Source organism: Corythoichthys intestinalis, chromosome 8 (genome assembly GCF_030265065.1).
Source record: "Corythoichthys intestinalis isolate RoL2023-P3 chromosome 8, ASM3026506v1, whole genome shotgun sequence".
Lineage (NCBI taxonomy): Eukaryota > Metazoa > Chordata > Actinopteri > Syngnathiformes > Syngnathidae > Corythoichthys > Corythoichthys intestinalis.
Genome location: NC_080402.1, coordinates 27,694,296 through 27,712,536, shown reverse-complemented (window position 1 = coordinate 27,712,536; position 18,241 = coordinate 27,694,296). Strand labels below are relative to the sequence as shown.

General features: G+C 38.9%; 1 protein-coding gene across 1 annotated transcript; it reads left to right on the top strand.

The window, feature by feature from the left end:
* Positions 1 to 7,418: 7,418 nt before the first annotated feature.
* On the top strand, positions 7,419 to 17,709 carry chic2 (cysteine-rich hydrophobic domain 2). Its single transcript, XM_057842481.1, has 6 exons — positions 7,419 to 7,766; positions 10,132 to 10,186; positions 10,257 to 10,412; positions 10,503 to 10,559; positions 10,627 to 10,686; positions 12,464 to 17,709. The coding sequence occupies exons 1-6, from the start codon at positions 7,633 to 7,635 to the stop codon at positions 12,512 to 12,514; spliced, it is 513 nt and encodes a 170-aa protein (XP_057698464.1). The 5' UTR covers positions 7,419 to 7,632; the 3' UTR covers positions 12,515 to 17,709.
* The last annotated feature ends 532 nt before the right edge of the window (positions 17,710 to 18,241 follow it).

The window sequence follows — 18,241 nt, the reverse complement described above, 5'->3', positions numbered from 1 at the left end:
TCGATGCCAAATAAAAACTGGGAGAGAGGTTAAAATCTGCCTTTTCGAGTCATGTTTACGGCAGAGCTCTATGTCAAATATTAAATTTTTTACGATGCTTTAAAGACGCCACGTGATTGAACAGGCCGGCGTGATCATAAAACGGCAAGCTTGAGTCTGATTGGTGTAATGGAGTCATATGACTATTGTTGCGACGTCTCATTGATGAAACTGGTAGCCCTACTGTTGGCGTCTCTAGCAAAAATCTAATATATGGAGAATAAAGACGGAAAATGTAACGACTAGTGTAGCCCAAAGTAGCGGAGTAAGACTAGCTCTTCTTCACAAATCTACTCAAGTAATTAGTATTGCTTAGTAAAACTACTCTTAGAAGTAATTTTTTCTCAAAGTTACTCAAGTAAATGTAACAGAGTAAATGAAACGTGTTACTACCCACCTCTGAATGTCTCTCATTGTCAATGGCAAGCAATTAGCTAACTAAATTATATGAAAGTAAATAAAAAACATATCTTGGCGGCCAAAAAATGTATTTGTCGCTATTCATTATGGAATTAGGTTTTATTAAATTACTCAAAATAGTTACTTTCCAGATAAAAGGCTACATATTTCAAATATAAAAGAGCCACTTAACAATCCAATGATCGCTGCCCTCTCACAAGGGCGTAGGTTTGGTTTCAACATTGGTAGGGACGATATACAGCATAACCTGCATGAACACTTTTTGCTGGGGACAGGACATTAATAAGACCAACCAGATTGGGTGAACGGGGGCCAGGGCCATAGACATCATAATATATCAATATAATTATGAAATCTATGTCAGGGCTACATTACTCACGAATATGAACCTAATTAATTGATAGGCTAAATGATCAATGCAACATAAATCTGTATTGACTTATGCTAACTTTCTCGTGTATTGGTTCAGGTGATACACCGTTCGATTCAAACCTTTGTTTTTTAAAAAACTAATAAAGATACCTTTTGAAAACTTCAAGAATAAATGTCTGGATTTTATTAGCAAATTGAAATTGCAATATTTGAACATAAATTATATTCACACACACACACAATAAATACCAACTTGTTAATAATCTCAACTATCGAGGAATGCAAAAAAAATAAACATTTGCCTTAAGACCACTCAACATCGTGTCTAAATAAAAGTTAAATATAACTGAAAAAAACTTCTTAGAGTATAACAAAAATAAATATAAATGGATCCTTCCTTCAGATAAAACACTACTGCTTTTGCCCACAAGCACAGCCAAACTCAACAAAAAATGAAAACTTTTTACTTCGATTATGATTAATGTATGGTCTATAAAAATCTGCATAGGCTACAAATAACATTTTTTAGATAATGTAGAAAATAAATCAATACATTTTAAATAAATGCAAGTCATCAGCCAATCAAACGTGTGTTTTAGGGGGAAAATGGCATAAGCGGATTTCAGGGAGGGCCAGGTCCCCCCTGGTGGCCGAAAAGTGTCATTGCATGTAATTGACTTTCCTATAGACCCCAATCACGTGACGTCACAACTCCGCCCCCTGACTGGTGCCGCCATATTGTCCGTCAGCTCATCGTGTTTACATATTACCGCTACGTACATTCCTCCTATTATTGCGTTTTTCTGCTTGTCTAAGGAATCACCGCCGAGTAAACGAACCCAAAAACCTTCCTGACAATCGTTAACATTGATTAATCAAAATGGTGAAGGCATGTGTGGCGGTTGGTTGCAGTAACAGAGAAGATAAACGGTCATTTTAGTAGTTGCTGTGTGCCAATTGTTAAAAGGGCAAATCTCGAAAGCAGCGCAGTTTGTTTTATCTCGGTCCATGATGCGTTTGTGTCGACAGCCGTTAGACAGCGGCAAAAACATCAATAAGATGCCAACACGATCGCAGACATCATCAGACGGAGACTACGAAACTCGTCGCCACGGTCGCGCAGCAAGAAGGTGAGCGCAACAACAGGTGTTGTGCCGAAAGATAGCCGACCTGCGTGAAACGTCCCCCCTGACGGGAGCGCCCACACGGAAACGACTTTCTTGTACCGTGAATATGTATTATTTTACTCTGCTTGAACTAATAAATGTCATACCTGTGTGATTGTCATTGGGATATGGTCGTGAAAACTTGTAGACTAATACATTTCTGTTCAAAGATGGTTATGTGGCCCAGTCCACGATTTCTTACTAAAATACAGTACTAATATTTTGTGTAATTTAATTATTTAAAACTGATCTTACAGTCGTAAACAGTGTTGTTAATAACGGCGTTACAATATAACGGCGTTACTAACGGCGTTATTTTTTTCAGTAATGAGTAATCTAATTAATTACTTTTCTCATCTTGGCAACGCCGTTACCGTTACTGAGGCGGGAAAGGCGTGCGTTACTATGCGTTACTAAGTTGGTTGAATAAAAAAAAAGTCTGAGAGAAACGGACTCACGGGGACGAGAGCTGAGCAGGAGTGGGGAAGACGCCGTTGCAACCGCGATGCTAGGTGGCTCCAATAATACCTGACTGCAGCCATAGCCGACAAACTACGCCCACATGACACGGTAGATACCATATTATAGAACTAGATGCAAATGACAGACACTGCTGCATTGCCAACATCTTTTAAGGACTACATGCGTTTGTAAACAGCCGCCATCTTAAAGCAGTAGACCTCTCAGGAAGGCCCTGATGTAGAGATCCTTCCTAGCGAACCTAAGTAATTTTTTTAAAATCTAAAATGCTCCTAAATCGGCAAAATCTTAACTTAAATCTATCTTTAAATGATGAAACAGTTTTAAAACTTACACATGTTTAAAGTAGACAGAAGGGAACTAATGCAATAACGGAAGAAATTTTAACAACTTTAACGATTGATTCACAACTTTAAATGACTTCCACACATAGCAAAGGTTACTAGCTAGTTATCGCAATACCCTTGTGTCTAGTTAAGCGGAGGGTAAAGAATTGGGTTAGGGCCAATTGTCCCCCAAACCCTTTAAGCTTCACATTGTGTGACCTGTGTTTTTTTTTTTTTTTTTTTTTGAGAAAAAAAAAATATATATATATCACTAGTTACTTTGCCAAGTAACTAATTACTCTTACATTCAGGTAACTGAGTTACTAACGCAATTACTTTTTGGGAGAAGTAATTTGTAACTGTAATTAATTACTTTTTTAAAGTAAAATTAACAACACTGCATGGCACTAAATGTGTTAGTAGACAGCCGCCATCTTAAAGCAGTAGACTTTTTAGGACGGCTCTGTTGTAGAGAACCTTCCTAGCGAACCTAAGTAACTTTTTATCTAAAATACTTCTAAATCGGCAAAATCTTGACTTGAATCTATCTTTAAATGATGAAACAGTTTTAAAACTTTCATATGTCGAAAGTAGAGAGAAGGGAACAAATGCAATAATGGGAGCAATTTTAACAACTTTTAACAGTTGATTCAGGGTAAAGGGTAAATTCGGGTAAAGAATTGGGCTCGGGCCAATTGTACCAAAAACCTTCACAAAAAACTTCACATAGTGTGGCCAATGTTTTTTTTTTTTTGTTTTGTTTTTTTGTTTTTTTTTTTTTTTGAGGGGAAAAAAAAGTAATTATCACCAATTACTTTGCCAAGTAACTAATTACTCTTACATTCAGGTAATTGAGTTACTAACGCAATTACTTTTTGTGAGAAGTAATTTGTAACTATAATTAATTACTTTTTTTCAGTAAGATTAACAACACTGGTCGTAAATCCATTACTGTAAAGCGTCCATGAAAACATTTGATGTTTTCACATCAACAAAGCGTTATAAATAAGCGCTCCCGTCAGGGGGGACATTTCACGCGGGGCAGCTATTTTTCGGCACCCACCGACCCGTTGTCGATCAAGTTTCATTTTACAATCGTGACAAAGGTGACGCTCAGCTGACCAAATGTCGGTTTACAGGGTGACCCAAAAAAAAGTTTACACTCAGTTGACTGCTTGTTTAAAAGCCATATAAACATATCTAAATAGGTTGTCATGCTTAAGTGATTCTTTAAGGTCACTCAATGCAGCTGGCAATCTCTCGTCTCTACAATTCCTGTGCTTCTGCTGAAAATGAAGAAAACTTTAGCTGTACCTGAATTGCTGCGTGCCGGTCTGACACCTACTGAGATTGCAGCAAATCTGAGAATGTCCAGATGTGCAGTCTACAAAGTCAAAAAGAAGCTGAAAGATACTGGAACAGCCTCACGAAAACCTGGGTCTGGAAGTGCCGATCTGTGCGGACCAAAAAGTTGATTGACAAGGTGATATGTGGCCACCCCAGAGTCCAGATCTCAATCCCCTGGATTATAGCATATGGGCAACTGTGGAGGACAGTGCCTTTAAGAAGCCACAAACTTCTGTGGCAGCCTTTGAGAGGTCCATTGTTAGATCTTGGGAAAAGATGACAACATCCTACATAAAGAAGACCTGTCAAGCGTTCCGCAGGCGCCTAGAGGCTGTTGTAACACTTAAGGGAGGACACATTGAAAAACAGAGTGTACTGTACATGTTCTTTACAATAATGTATAATTTGTGATTAAATTCTAATTCTAAGCTGAATAAACATGGCATTTAAGTTGTATTATGGCAATGTAAACTTTTTTTGGGGTCACCCTGTATATTCGGGCCGGTGCTGATTTTGGGTACCCTACTCCTCATCGTGACATAAACTGGAGTATGATTGGAAATTTTGTGGTCTCAGGACGAGCTCTGACGCACGGGACAGGACCGGACGGGAGGAAACATCGGTTTGGGCATCAAATATGGATCTGGCGACTGGATCGACCGAAGCTTTTCCAAATGACGGCGTCTGAAAGCACTGGGGCTTTCATAATTTGCAAGTGAATCCACCTTTAGAAACTACGATCAATGACAATACGGACACACAATGACGGACAATATGGCGGCACAATACAGCGATCATGTGATTGTGTGACGTTGGTGATTGGGGTCTATACAGTATATGATTTTAAAATTAAGAATTTTCTAGTAAAATATTGTCTATAAAATTTGTAAAGCAATACAACAAACAACAAAAATGAATGAAAGTAACAAAAAAAAAAAAAGATATTTTTCTATTGGGCCAAAATATTATTCGAACAGATCATGTGACTCCACCTTAGACGGGCATTTGCTTTGCTTAGCCAAAAACACCAGAGGACCAAAGAGGCAAGATGGATACACGTAATTTTTTTCAAACCTAAGCTTTCATAATGGACAACAAGTACTGAGCAAGAACCAAAGATTGAAAATGTGGACCATGAAACCCCAGAGACCACCGTCAAATGGTGAGCAGAGTTTCAATTTGCCCCACTAAAGACGCTAATTGTACAACAGAGCCATCACCGGCGTCTTGCCAATGTAGTTACCCCTGTCAAAAATTGTGTCTACTGGCCACGGGGGTGCACACACACACACATTAGTTATGAGTTACGTTGACTTAAACAATTAATTGAAGCCAGAAAAGAACCACAGTTATATATTTTGGACATCGACATTTATTAAACTGGAGAAACTCCATACAGGACTTGAATTACAGTAATAAAAGTTATAGGTGATCCTACGAGTGAAACGGTTAAACATTGCCTTTTTTACATTCAGTATGTATGTTACGTTATACGACAGAAAAAAAGTTGTTTTTTTTTGATGGATGTGCCATCTTTTAAAACCTCGTAGATAACTACATCACCATGACACGCAAACCAGAGCAGCGCAGTGGCACCGCCCAGGGGATACAATTTTTGACTGGGGTAACTACATTGGCACGACACCGGTGGGCATACCATATTCAATGGATGACAATCTTGGCGAAAAGGAAAGCATAGGCTGTCTGATTTGGAATTCCCCTCAAGAATGATGGGGAACAAAAAAACACTCATTTTCAAAATATTATTATAAAAATTGTTGTAAGTTAATTTTATTGCTGACACTGCGTTTTGGGGTCATCAACATGTTGTCCCTGCCTCAAAAGTCAAACTCCGTCTATGGGAATTGAACTGGCACATTTAGCTAATGAAAAGGAGTAAATGTAAGGTAGGGTCAATTCTATCCTTACAACATACAGGAAGACAATCTAAATTACCTTCAATCTCTGCAGCAATGCTGACAGTACTCCTGTAACGAGACACGCTACATTTTGGAGGGAAAATGACAAGCAGTACTCAATTTGGACATTTAGGGATGTACATAGTTCCCATGCGGTGTACTTACTTTTGTTGCCAGGGGTTTAGATATTAATGGCTATATTTTGAGGGGGGAAATAAATTTATTCTATTATATAAGCGGCACACAGACTACTTTCCATTGTGTCAAAGTGTCATTTTGTAAGTGTTGTCCCATGAAAAGATATTAGTGCTGCAACGATTAATCGATTAACTCGAGTATTCGATTAGAAAAAAAGATTCAAATTAAATTTTGCTACTTCGAGTATTCGTTGAATACAAGTGGCGTTGTAATGGTTCATTTTGAAAGTGTTTGCATTTAGTTTTATTGATATGGCTGGATACACTACCTTCTAGTCTGCCTCATTTCACATGGCTGAATCCAGGTGCTCTCTGTGAAGACCAACATAAGCTACGTTTTTGTTTGCGCTAATGTTTTTTTAATGCATTTGTAATTTAGTTTATAGGTATATTTAGCCTATTTTTGTGGGAATATGTGTCTGAACCATTTGTTAAGATCCTTGATAAAAAGTTAGCATTTTATAGCATTTGAACTAGCGGACTTTTGCTATCTAAGTCAGCCAATTGTTTTTTATGTTGTACATAGATCCTCCTTTATTTAGTTTTTACACCGTTTGAGGCTCACCTCAGGTAATTTAATTTTTCATGTTCCTTATCTGATTACTCGATTATTCAAACTAATGGTTCATCGATTAATCGACTACTAAAATAATCGATAGCTGCAGCCCTAAAAGATATACTTAAATATCTGCAGCAATGTGAGGGGTGTACTCACTTTTGTGATACACTGTACTCGAACTCATTATAAAATGCAAATTAGGTTGCTTAAAAGTTGGTGGGTACAATTTGGCATCCTGAAAAGTTAGTAGTGTTTTGTCCCTATCGTCCCTATGCAAACCTACGCCCTTGCCCTCTCAGTCAAACTGGATTGGATTGGACGTCGATGGACGGCAAAGAATTAAATTGCAAGCAAGGTTTCTATTAAATTGAAAATTTGCCTTGGGTTCACAAAAACACACACACACACTGGAAAATAATATAGTACACGCATGTCGTGCTCATGGGACAAAGAAAACCGGAATCTACACTGAAATATTTTCATTACTCCTCATTAAATATTTAAAAGCTTGGACCTCAATCAATGTTGTTTGTTTGCGTGAAAAAGTTTCCTTAAAAAGTGGGAAGCGTGTGTCGCTCTTCCGGTGTCGTAAAGCGACTGCAGCGGATGTTGATATTTTGTTTCTGAGCCTGAAGCTGAGAGAGATGTGAACTCTCGTCTTCGGGACAGCTCGTTTCCAATTTTTTCCTCGCCTTTGTCCAATTCCCCGTTGCAGGGGTTCCCATTCTCGCTGAGCCCAGCGACATCGCATTTGTCCCGGCGTCCCGACCGGGAAGCGCGGTGCTCCGTCTCGGGGCATTGCGTGCAATGATGGAGGACTTTGACGAGATCTACGAGGAAGAGGAGGAGGAAGAGGAGGACGAGGACAGGGCCGCGGAGGAGCAGCTCCTCAAGTACGCTCCGGATCCGGTGGTGGTGCGAGGCTCCGGACACGTCACGGTGTAAGTGGCCGACGGTAGTGAGGGAGAGGTCGGACGTTGTCGGGTGACGACTTGCGTGGGGGGATGCTAACTCGATTAGCATCCTCCTGAGGCTTTGCCTGTTAGCCTCAAGCTAACACTCAAGAGTGTATATACTGCTTCCACCCCTAAAATTATCGTTTTTAGTCATACGCCCCACCGGATATGTCCGCTTACTCTGTTTACATTATTGTCAAGTTGTTAATATGGTGCTATCTCAATTTTTTGACATACTTTGAGACCAGACATAAGCACAGTAACAGTGTTTTGCATGGAGCTCTGTGGTTGTGATTATATTCTATTTAATCCCTCTTAGTCTGATTTTACGGTCCGTCGACCTTTTCGTTTTAAACTAATCTTTATGTGATTTGACTGTTAAATACTTTCTTGAAATAAAAATTCCACTGGAGGTGATTGAAATAGAGGGAGGTTGTAAAGTTGTAAATTTTAGCAATTTATTACTAAAGGAGACTAACAAAATAAGTGTATTTCAAATAATTGTTTTGTTTTGTTTTTAATGAGACTGTCAAAACAGTTAAATTGGCATTGTAACAAAGGCTTGCGCACTATACAGCAGGTAGGGCATTCAATTTTATAAAATGTTTCATACTTTTACGTGCGGCAAAGTTAACTATACAGTGATCCCTCGTTTTTCGCGGTGAATGGGGACCAGAACCTGCCGCGATAAGTGAAAAACCGCGAAGTAGCGACCCCACCACCACCCAAAAAAAAAAAAAATTGTGTTTGTGTGTTCAATGTGTTTATTCAGGTTTAGCATAGGAAAGAGATACATACAAGACATGTTTTTCCCCTTTTTTTCCTCCAAAGTTTAATTCAAAAAAACTTAAATAAACTAAATTTTAATAAATGGTTTCTAAGCACTTCAGATGTAATAATTATAAGTTTTAAACATGTTACTGTCCTACTGAATTATTTTGAAACCAGAATAAAGTATGAAAATGCTTGTCCTTATTATCTCATTTGCTCCCAGAAACGTATAAATACGTTCTATTTTTAAATGCTTCGTTGTCCCAAAAACGTATATATATGTCTTTTGCGTTTTTTTTTTTTTTTTTACAAGAAGAATCTATAGCTTGCGATCTATCTGACAAAACAAAAAACAAGGCTCCAAACCCATTTTAAAGCAATAAAACTGGTCACTGGAGGGCAGTAGCGCATTTTGTAAAGACCGGCAACCCGATTCAACAGCAATGAAAGGCCGGAGAGCACGGTCAGAGCGCTGACGGCAGTATGCCAGGCGGCGGACGACCGAACAAAACAACCGAGAGGACGCCTGGAATGCCAGGCGCTTGACGACGAAGCAAAACGACTGAGACCACTGTGCAGCGGGCTCGCCAAGCAGACACCGCAGAGATTCAAAAATAATCTATCTTTGTGAGACAGACAACGATGAGGGAAAAGTTTACACGACAGACGCAGCGACAACGGCGTCGTCTCGGCGACAACAGGCGTCATCTCGCTGTAGTCATGTGTAAACAAATTGTTACTTTGCTATCAAAAGCTCTATTTTTCTTGTTCATTATATTTTGCAAAAGGAAAACATTATTCAGATGTTTGGGATGTAACTAATGCAAAGTTAAGTCAAAGTTATATTTGAAATGTATGCGTTTACAAAAAGCTAATTTTCTCCATTTTTTTTCATCAGAAATTGGAAAATTGCTCAAAATAAGCTATTTTCTAATGCTGATTTCTAAAGAATGGAAAAAGATATGAGCTTACTTTTTTTCTGCTGAAAGAAGAGAGTCTAATCTTTCTTTTGGCGGGTTCCATGTTTATATAGCAAAAAAAAAAGAATTTTCTGTGGGCCTTGCAAAATCAGTCAAAATACAGAAAAACGGCCGGGAGCGAAGGGCCTTGCTCTGGTGAAAATGGCTGGGAGTGAATGAGTTAAATGCTTCATTGATTGAGTCCACTCAACTCTGCTCCATCTCCTCACTTACACACAATGAGTTGCCACAGCAACTGTTTAACAAGTTAAACGATGATTGACGCATGCAGCGGTTTGATGCTGAGGCTTCAAGGGATCTGTGGCAAGATAAAACAGAAGACATCATCGTTAACTTTAATAAGCAACCCCAGCGCATTGCTTGAACAACAAAGAGCGGGGGGGGGGGGGGGGGGGGTGAGACAACACGATCAGCTCGAGACAGCTGTTTGTTTTTTTGGTTTTTTTTAAATTGGTTTTTAATTGGGGGAAAAAATCCGCCATGGACTGAAGGCGCGAAGTTTGAAGCGCAAAGTAGCGAGGGAACACTGCATTTGTTTTAAAATGTTGCCGTTGACAAATGTTGCATTTTGTTATCATATGATATATATTTTTTTACAGGTTTGGACTTAGCAACAAATTTGAATCAGAATTTCCATCAGCACTTACTGGAAAGGTGAGTGTCTGTCAGGGTTTTTATTTCATTTGTTACAATATAATTGATTCGTATATCATTGGTGTGTCAGGTCGCACCTGAGGAATTCAAAGCAAGCATCAACCGAGTGAACAGTTGTCTAAAGAAGACGCTGCCGGTTAACGTGCGCTGGCTCTTGTGCGGCTGCCTGTGCTGCTGCTGCACGCTCGGCTTCAGTTTGTGGCCTGTAATTTGTCTCAGCAAGCGGGTACTACATGCACACACGCTCAAATCCACAACTGCCTCTTAAACATTACACCGGCGTCACTCACGCACATTTTGCACTGTTGTCTTCCAGACAAGAAGATCTATAGAGAAACTTCTAGAGTGGGAGAACAGTAGACTCTACCACAAGGTGTGCTTTATTTTCCTGTCTTTCTTGTAGATTGAATACATTGATTCATTTCGTTATCTATTTGCAGCTGTGTTTGCATTGGAGATTGAACAAAAGAAAGTGCGAATCCAACAACATGATGGAATATGTAAGTGACATTTGTCAATACTGTCGTCCAATGAAATGCATACATCTACTAAAAGAAGATTCTGTAATTTTTTTGAAAACTCAGTAGGTCTTTGAAAGTCAAACATATGCTAATAGAAGACTTTTTTTCCCTCAAATTCCCATGTGAAATAAAGGAAATTAACCCTTTCATGCACAATGTTTTTTCCTCTAACCTTTACATGACACTCATTTAAGTCATTGGTTGTCATTGATGGAGCTAGACATTCAACCCATTTTGACTGGGAGGCCAGCGTCAATGAATTGAACGTCTATCGCACAGGTGTCAAACCGATTCCAGAAAGGGCCAAGTGGGTGCTGGATTTTGTTCCGACCGATACAACGCAGAGAGTTTAACCAATGAACTACCTGCTGAAACAAGCAGCACCTGACAAAGTTTAACTGATTACACATGTAAAAGATCTAATTGGTGAAAAGGTGTCCTCTTCATTGGTTGGAAAGCAAACCTGCACCCACTTGGCCCTTTCTGGAATCGGTTTGACACCTGTGGTCTATCGCCATCAATAGCATGCAATGAGTTAAATACTGTGACAAAAATGTTTAATCAATTTAGCTTTTTTTAAACATTGTATTCATTTATATGACATAAAACACACTATTATTTATAATTAAAAATAATGTAATCGCTAATTTGTTTTTTTAATTGACCAAAAATAGCCACTAGCCCTATAAAGGGTTAAAGGTCTTTAAGTGTGAACTTTTGAAAAGCAGTCCACTGGCGTTACTAGGCATGTTGCCGGTATGTGATTCCGAGGGTATGATAACCTTAGGCAAAAATTTTACGGTATCACGGTATTGCAATTACAGCTCTAAAATGTGTTACTTTGAGATATCTGGGTTAAAAGAAGAAAAAAAAAGATTTTTTTCCATTGAACATTGAAAACATTAGCAAATTGGAACATACAGTAAGTATAATGTTTAAGTAAAAATAAATTTGAAAAAATAACTGAAATATTCTGAATAACATTTTTAAAAAGAATGCAGTCCTTTAGATAAGCCTAAACCCACAGTCATAGCTCAACATTATTACCATCTTAACAAAAATACTTGAATTACTTTCCATTAAAAGCATTTGCGTATGACTCCTATGTGTACATTATACAGCACACACTCTCTTTCTCAAAACAGACAGTTGCCAGAGAGAAAAAAACACATGTTTTACCACCGCTAGACACACTAAGCACGCTGGAGTTAACTGTCGTAGCTGGTGGGAAAAGTTCATGACAGTGTTTACTCACCTTTATTTTTTTATAAATGCGAAATCATATTGGAGGTATTGCCTCCTCAGCAGCCAACCTCCGCAAACATGTTTTACATGTCGGTTGGCCCTCCTCCTCTCAGCTGTGGCCATCAGTAAATGTAGCCGAAGTATTCCCATACCAGCGATTTTGTTTTCTTTGATGGGGAAAAAAGTTCAGAAGCTTCACCTCCTCCAGCCGTCGTGTAGCACAGCTGACTCACTGACACTGAGCAACAACCGATAGGGGAAGGGTTGAGCCTTGCAGATGCAAGCGAGGGATTTGTCCTTGTATTTTTGGGGCATAGAAAATAGCTAATACTGTAGCGATGGCAAGATGGAACATTTTTGCGGTTTTAAAACCGTGACGTCTTCATACCACGGTCTAACTTGAAACCTGTAATTGGCACGTCTACTCTGCACGCACCCTCCTAACACACGTTGAGATAGTAAAGTGTTGCAAAATACTTATATATGACTTCCTCCCTCTTGTCACCTTTAGGTAATCCTAATAGAGTTCCTACCGAAGATCCCCATCTTCAGACCTGACTAGCTGTTTGGATCGTAACACCTGTCGTTGTCTGAGCTGCCGATGAACTTCCCTCTGGAATCACTCGGAAAATTTTTGTTTACTGGGCAAAATGGCCCTCATTTTTCTGTTTTTTTTTTTGACGACTACAATGGTCTCCTTTACAACTTTTGGTTTACAAGCCCTGCATCCTAATGAGTGATTTCAGGGGAGCCGGCCAGCTCCTTTCTGTTGCGGATAAGATTTTTACACTAGCGCAGGAAACTGGACTCTTTCAACAGAGCTCCAACTGGAGATTGTTTCCTGACGCGACCGCAGCGTGAACAAGGCCATAAGAGCACCGTTAGAAGCTCGTTTGCCGTCGACCCACCAAATACACCCCAGTGCTTTTGAAAGAAGACAAGTGGAATCAAAGCGCCGAACGTCAAGTGTGTAGCAGGAAGCACCAGACATCCTTATCGTTGCCTCATCACTTTAGCGCACACCACTGTGGATTGCCTGAATGCGGATACAGCCACGCAGTCGTGATTACACTCCGCATTCTGGGACAACAAATGCCCGACCCGGAGTTACCATGGCAACAAGGAGGGAGAGTCTATTAGTGATGTTGTATCATTTCCCCCTTTTTTCACTATTTTGGCGACAGCAACATTGTGGACCTTTGTGACATCACATCACAAATCATGTATTTTCTTTCTGAAAGGCAGCCTTTTGTTTTATCTTAAGTACTCTTTTGCCAAATGCATCCTGGTCTTTTTTTTTTTCCTGTCGTTTGTATGTGTGAGATGTTTGCAGTAGTTTGGAATCTCCAAAGTTGGATATGCTTAACTATCGTATTAGTGGAAAGACAATTGTAAAATAACAGTTCAACTACTCATCCCTTTGCGAATACCTGATAAGCTAAGAGAAAAGTCACACGAAGAGCGATACTGTTACCTAGTGGTGGTGGCTACATGTTGCTGGAATTAACGCGCTAAGATGGAAAGACCGGTGAATTTATTCGAGATCCACTTTCAGGACCATGTACTAGTACACATTTTGTCCTCATTACGCAATCAGCGTTACTAGTAAACTATACATGGCTCAAGTCATAGGCATCTGTCACAAACTAGTAGTAGTTCTCTTAACTATAGTGCAGTGGTTCTTAACTGGTGTCCGATTGAACCCTAGGGGTTCGGTAAGTAAGCCTCAGTGGTTTGGTGAAGATTAAGAAACATTTTGTATGCTGACTAAATCTAGGAAAAGTGGTGTTTAGGACTGGTTTGACCTCAATTTATAGGCTTTATTCCATTTCTTTCAAATGCTAGCCCTCGGTCTAATGGGAGGAGAAATCATTTGCTCAGTGGAAGGTTGACATGCACTTGGTATGCGGAAGTTTAACAGACCTACAGACAGCATGAACTGCGTGGATAATTTATTTTGGAAAAAAATGGTGTAGTTTTAGGCCATGAAAATAGTAAGATATGCAAGGATGCGACAATAAAATGAGAATGTAGACATGAAAACAAAACAAGGAACAGTGTGAAATGAAATGAGTTTCATTTACTAACGTGAAAACAATCAAAAGGCAAAATTATTGGTAGTAAATTACAAATCTGGATGAAATTTGAACAGGAATTAATTTAGATGTTAGCTTGCTATGTTTTGAATTCGTAAAAAAAATGTCTTTATTATGAAATTCCGAAGGGGTTCGGTGAATGCACCTGTGAAACTCATGGGGTTCGGTACCTTTAGCAAGGTTAAGAACCACTGCTCTAGTGGGATTTATCGCCCAGGGTTAATTGAACTACTCGGTTTGATCAAATAAAACCCAACTTTGGAGTTTCCACTGCTTTCGGTGTTTGGTTCTGTATCCAGTAAAAGCACACTTTTGATGTGGTCCTTCACATGGCCTTCTGTTTGTTACTTTCAAACCCTGGGAGAGTTTACAACTGTGAGTGTGGCCCAAATAAGAAAATCTGAACGATTTTATTTTCAAGGGGCCGGTGAACTAAAGTAGCTACTCAATAAGACGCTACTTGTTTTTGTTTGTAGTTTACAACTCAAGAAGTGTAGATTCTGTCATAAGATGATAGTATTTCATTACATTTTGAAAATGCCCCACGTTTAAAATCATCACTGTTACCATTAAATGTTAAAAAAGACTTGCTTAAACACATTTTTTGACAAGGTACAACTTGTGCTTTTTATGAGATTTTTAACAAGGGATGGGCATTTGACTACATTGCCTTTAGAATAGCAAAAAAGTATCTTGTATTAATCTGAATGTTGTATTTCCAATCTTCGTGCCAGTATTGAATTGAGCTGCACACGGGATCTGTCATGAAATCTCATTTGTATTGCACTTTCGGCAGCCGAGTTAATACTGACCCAAGGGTGGTTGCGGTCAAATTTCGCACCAAGACAATTAATCAACAATTAATTTAACTTTTTACCAACCAAGTTTTCAATGATGCCCATCCCTTCTCAGAACTAAGCGGCGTGTGGATGTGGGTCACACTCAGGGGATTATCATCAACTAAAATGTAGCACAGTCAGGGTATTCTCTATGGTTATACCACAGTACTTGAATATTTGTTTTATAGTGTATTACCCCCAGCCTCCCCCTTCCAACTATTCCACTTTAATGAAAGAAGTAAACACTTACAACCACGTTGTGCTGTTCTATATGTACCACACATTCGCTATTTATCACCTGGTCAAGTTAGTCTAGCTGGAATTGATGAAGTGGCATACAGTGGTATGAAAAAGTATCTGAACCTTTTGGAATTTTTCACATTTCTGCATAAAATCACCATCAAATGTGATCTGATCTTGGTCAAAATATCACATATAAAAACAGTGCTTTAACTAAAACCACCCAAACATTAATAGGTTTTCATATTTTAATGAGGATAGCATGCAAACAGTGACAGAAGGGGGGAAATAAGTGAACCGTCTGCCTAAGGAGACTAAATGAGCAATTGAAACCAATTTTTGCCTAACATTTTAGGTCAGGTGTGTGCCAAATCACTGATGAGTGGTTTACAACTGCCCTGATTACTATAAAACACATACCGGGTAAAAATTGTCTTGATGAGAAGCATTGTCTGATGTGCATCATGGCTTGGTCATAAGAGCTGTCTGAAGACCTGCAATCAAGGATTTCTGATTTGTATAAAGCTGGGAAATGATAAAAAACCATCTCTGAAAGTGTGGATGTGCATCAATCCACAGTCAGAGATGTTGTCTACAAATGGAGAGAGTTTGGCACTGTCGCTTCTCTCCAAAGGAGTGGCCGCCCAGCAAAGATAACGCCAAGAGTTCAGGGCAGAATACTCAGAAAGGTAAAAAAGAACCCTCGAGTGTCTGCTAAAGACTTGCAGAAATCACTGGCACAGTCCAATATTTCTGTACACACATCACCCATATGTAAAACTATGGACAAGAATCATGTTCATGGGAGGACTCCACGGAGGAAGCCACTGCTGTCTAAAAAAAAACATTGTTGCTTGTTTAATGTTCGCAAAAAGGCTGCTGTACACTCCACAGAAGTTTTGGCAAAATATTTTGTGGAGTGATGAAACCAAAGTTGAATTGTTTGGGAGTAACACACAACGTCACGTGTGGAGGAAAAATGAAACAGCTCACCAACACCTAATCCCCGCCGTGAAGCATGGTGGATCATGGAGCATCATGATTTGGTGCTGTTTTGCTGCCTTAGGGCCTGGACAACTTGCAATCATTAATGGAAGAATAAATTCGAAAGTTTATCAAGATGTTTTGCAGGAAAACCTGGGGCCATCTGTCAGACAGTTAAAGCTAAAAAGAGGATGGATGCTGCAACAAGACAATGATCCAAAACACAGAAGTAAACCAACTTCAGAATGGTTTCAGAAGAACAAAATACATGTTCCGGAGTGGCCAAGTCCAGACTTGAACCCCATTCAAATGCTGTGGCATGACCTAAAGACAGAAACTCATGCCATACATCCCAGGAATCTGACTGAACTACTGCAGTTTTGTAGAGAAGAATGGGCCAAGATTAGTCCTCATCGATATTTCAGGCTGATCTGGAGTTACAGGAAGTGTCTGGTTAAAGTTATTGCTGCCGGGGGCATACAAAATATTAAATGTGATGGTTCACTTACTTATTTCCCCCCCTTCTGTCATTGTTTGCATACTATCTTCATTAAAATATGAAAACCTATAAATGTTTGGGTGGTTTTAGTTAAAGCAGACACTGTTTTTTCATCTGTGTGATTTTGACAAAGATCAGATCATATTTGATGGTGATTATGTGCAGAAATGTGAGAAATTCCAAAAGGTTCAGATACTTTTTCATACCACTGTAACATTGTAAATCACAGTGTTATATATTGAAATTTTTTCAGTTTTTGTTTTAAAAAAGAAATCTATAGAGAATGCTGACAATTTGAGCGGATTGCAATATTATTTCAGCATTTGAAAGGAACCTCGTAACTATAACAAAATCTAAAAAGGGCTGTTGATGAAACTTCTTTGTCGGCGCCTTTGTAATTATGCATTCCCACAGACAGCCGATATGCCAGTTAAACCAGTTTTATTTTCAGTTCAGTATCTCCGTGGAATTAAAAGTAAAGTCACTTTTGGTACGTATTTGATATAGAAAGACGCCACTTAGATGCAGCTGAGATTGCATGTTGGTGGGTCAGAGCTGGCCCTTTGACCTTGAGATTAACGTCTGTCATATTGCATTCTAATACTGTACATTTAGAGGACTGGACATGAGAAGAATGAATCATCAAAATGTAAAAATAAATAGATGACACTCACTTCCAGCCCAACAAGTTTTTTTAATTCCAGTTAAAACGTGGCCTGGCTTGTATGCCGTTACTCGGTCATGACCTAACTATCTATTGGACTAGTGTTTTTGTTCTCTATAAACAAAGGTGTGAGGCTGTAATATGCAGATATTTGTGCAGCGTGGACACACATGATGGTGTAGTATGCAATTGTTCTCTGTTGATCTCAGACTGTGACTTTCAAACCTGCACAGACTTTTCCTATAATTTCGTGTGTGTGCGTGCACATGTGTTTGGGGGGAGAAATGTATATAATGTGTGCCCCATATGCAGGTGTGCGTGTGTGCGTGTGTGTATGTTAATAAACTACCAAGAAATTACGTCCTCCTCATTACCTGAGTTTGAATAGTTATGTTTTAGATTAGCTGAGAACTCATTGGGAACTAACACAATCTAATGAAATAAACTATTTTGCTTTTAGAAAACCCCTTATCGCTTAAAAAAGTTATTACCGTAATTTTCAGACTATTAGCCGCTACCTTTTTCCTTAATTTTGAATCCTGCAGCTTATAGTCCAGTGTGGTTTATTTGTTGATTTATTCGGGTTAATAAGTAACACTTTATTTGACAGCTGCGTCATAAGACTGTAATAAGAATGTCCTAATTATGACATGGCACTATCATGGGTATTACTAAATGCTTATGACAGATGTGTCATTTGGCAAATTATGTCTTTAACTCCATTTATGTCCAGGTGGGTTATTTTACATCCATTCAAAAGTAAGATAATTTTCCGGATAACACTAAATGACATCCGTTATAAGCATTCATTAATGCTCATGACAGCGTCATTTCATAATTATGATTGTCTAATGGCGCCACTGTCAAATAAAGTGTTACCAAATATCATAACTAGCAGTTAATGAAACAACTGGAGCAGTAACTGAATAAATAATTAGCACAGAACATGAATTTTGATTGTTATTTA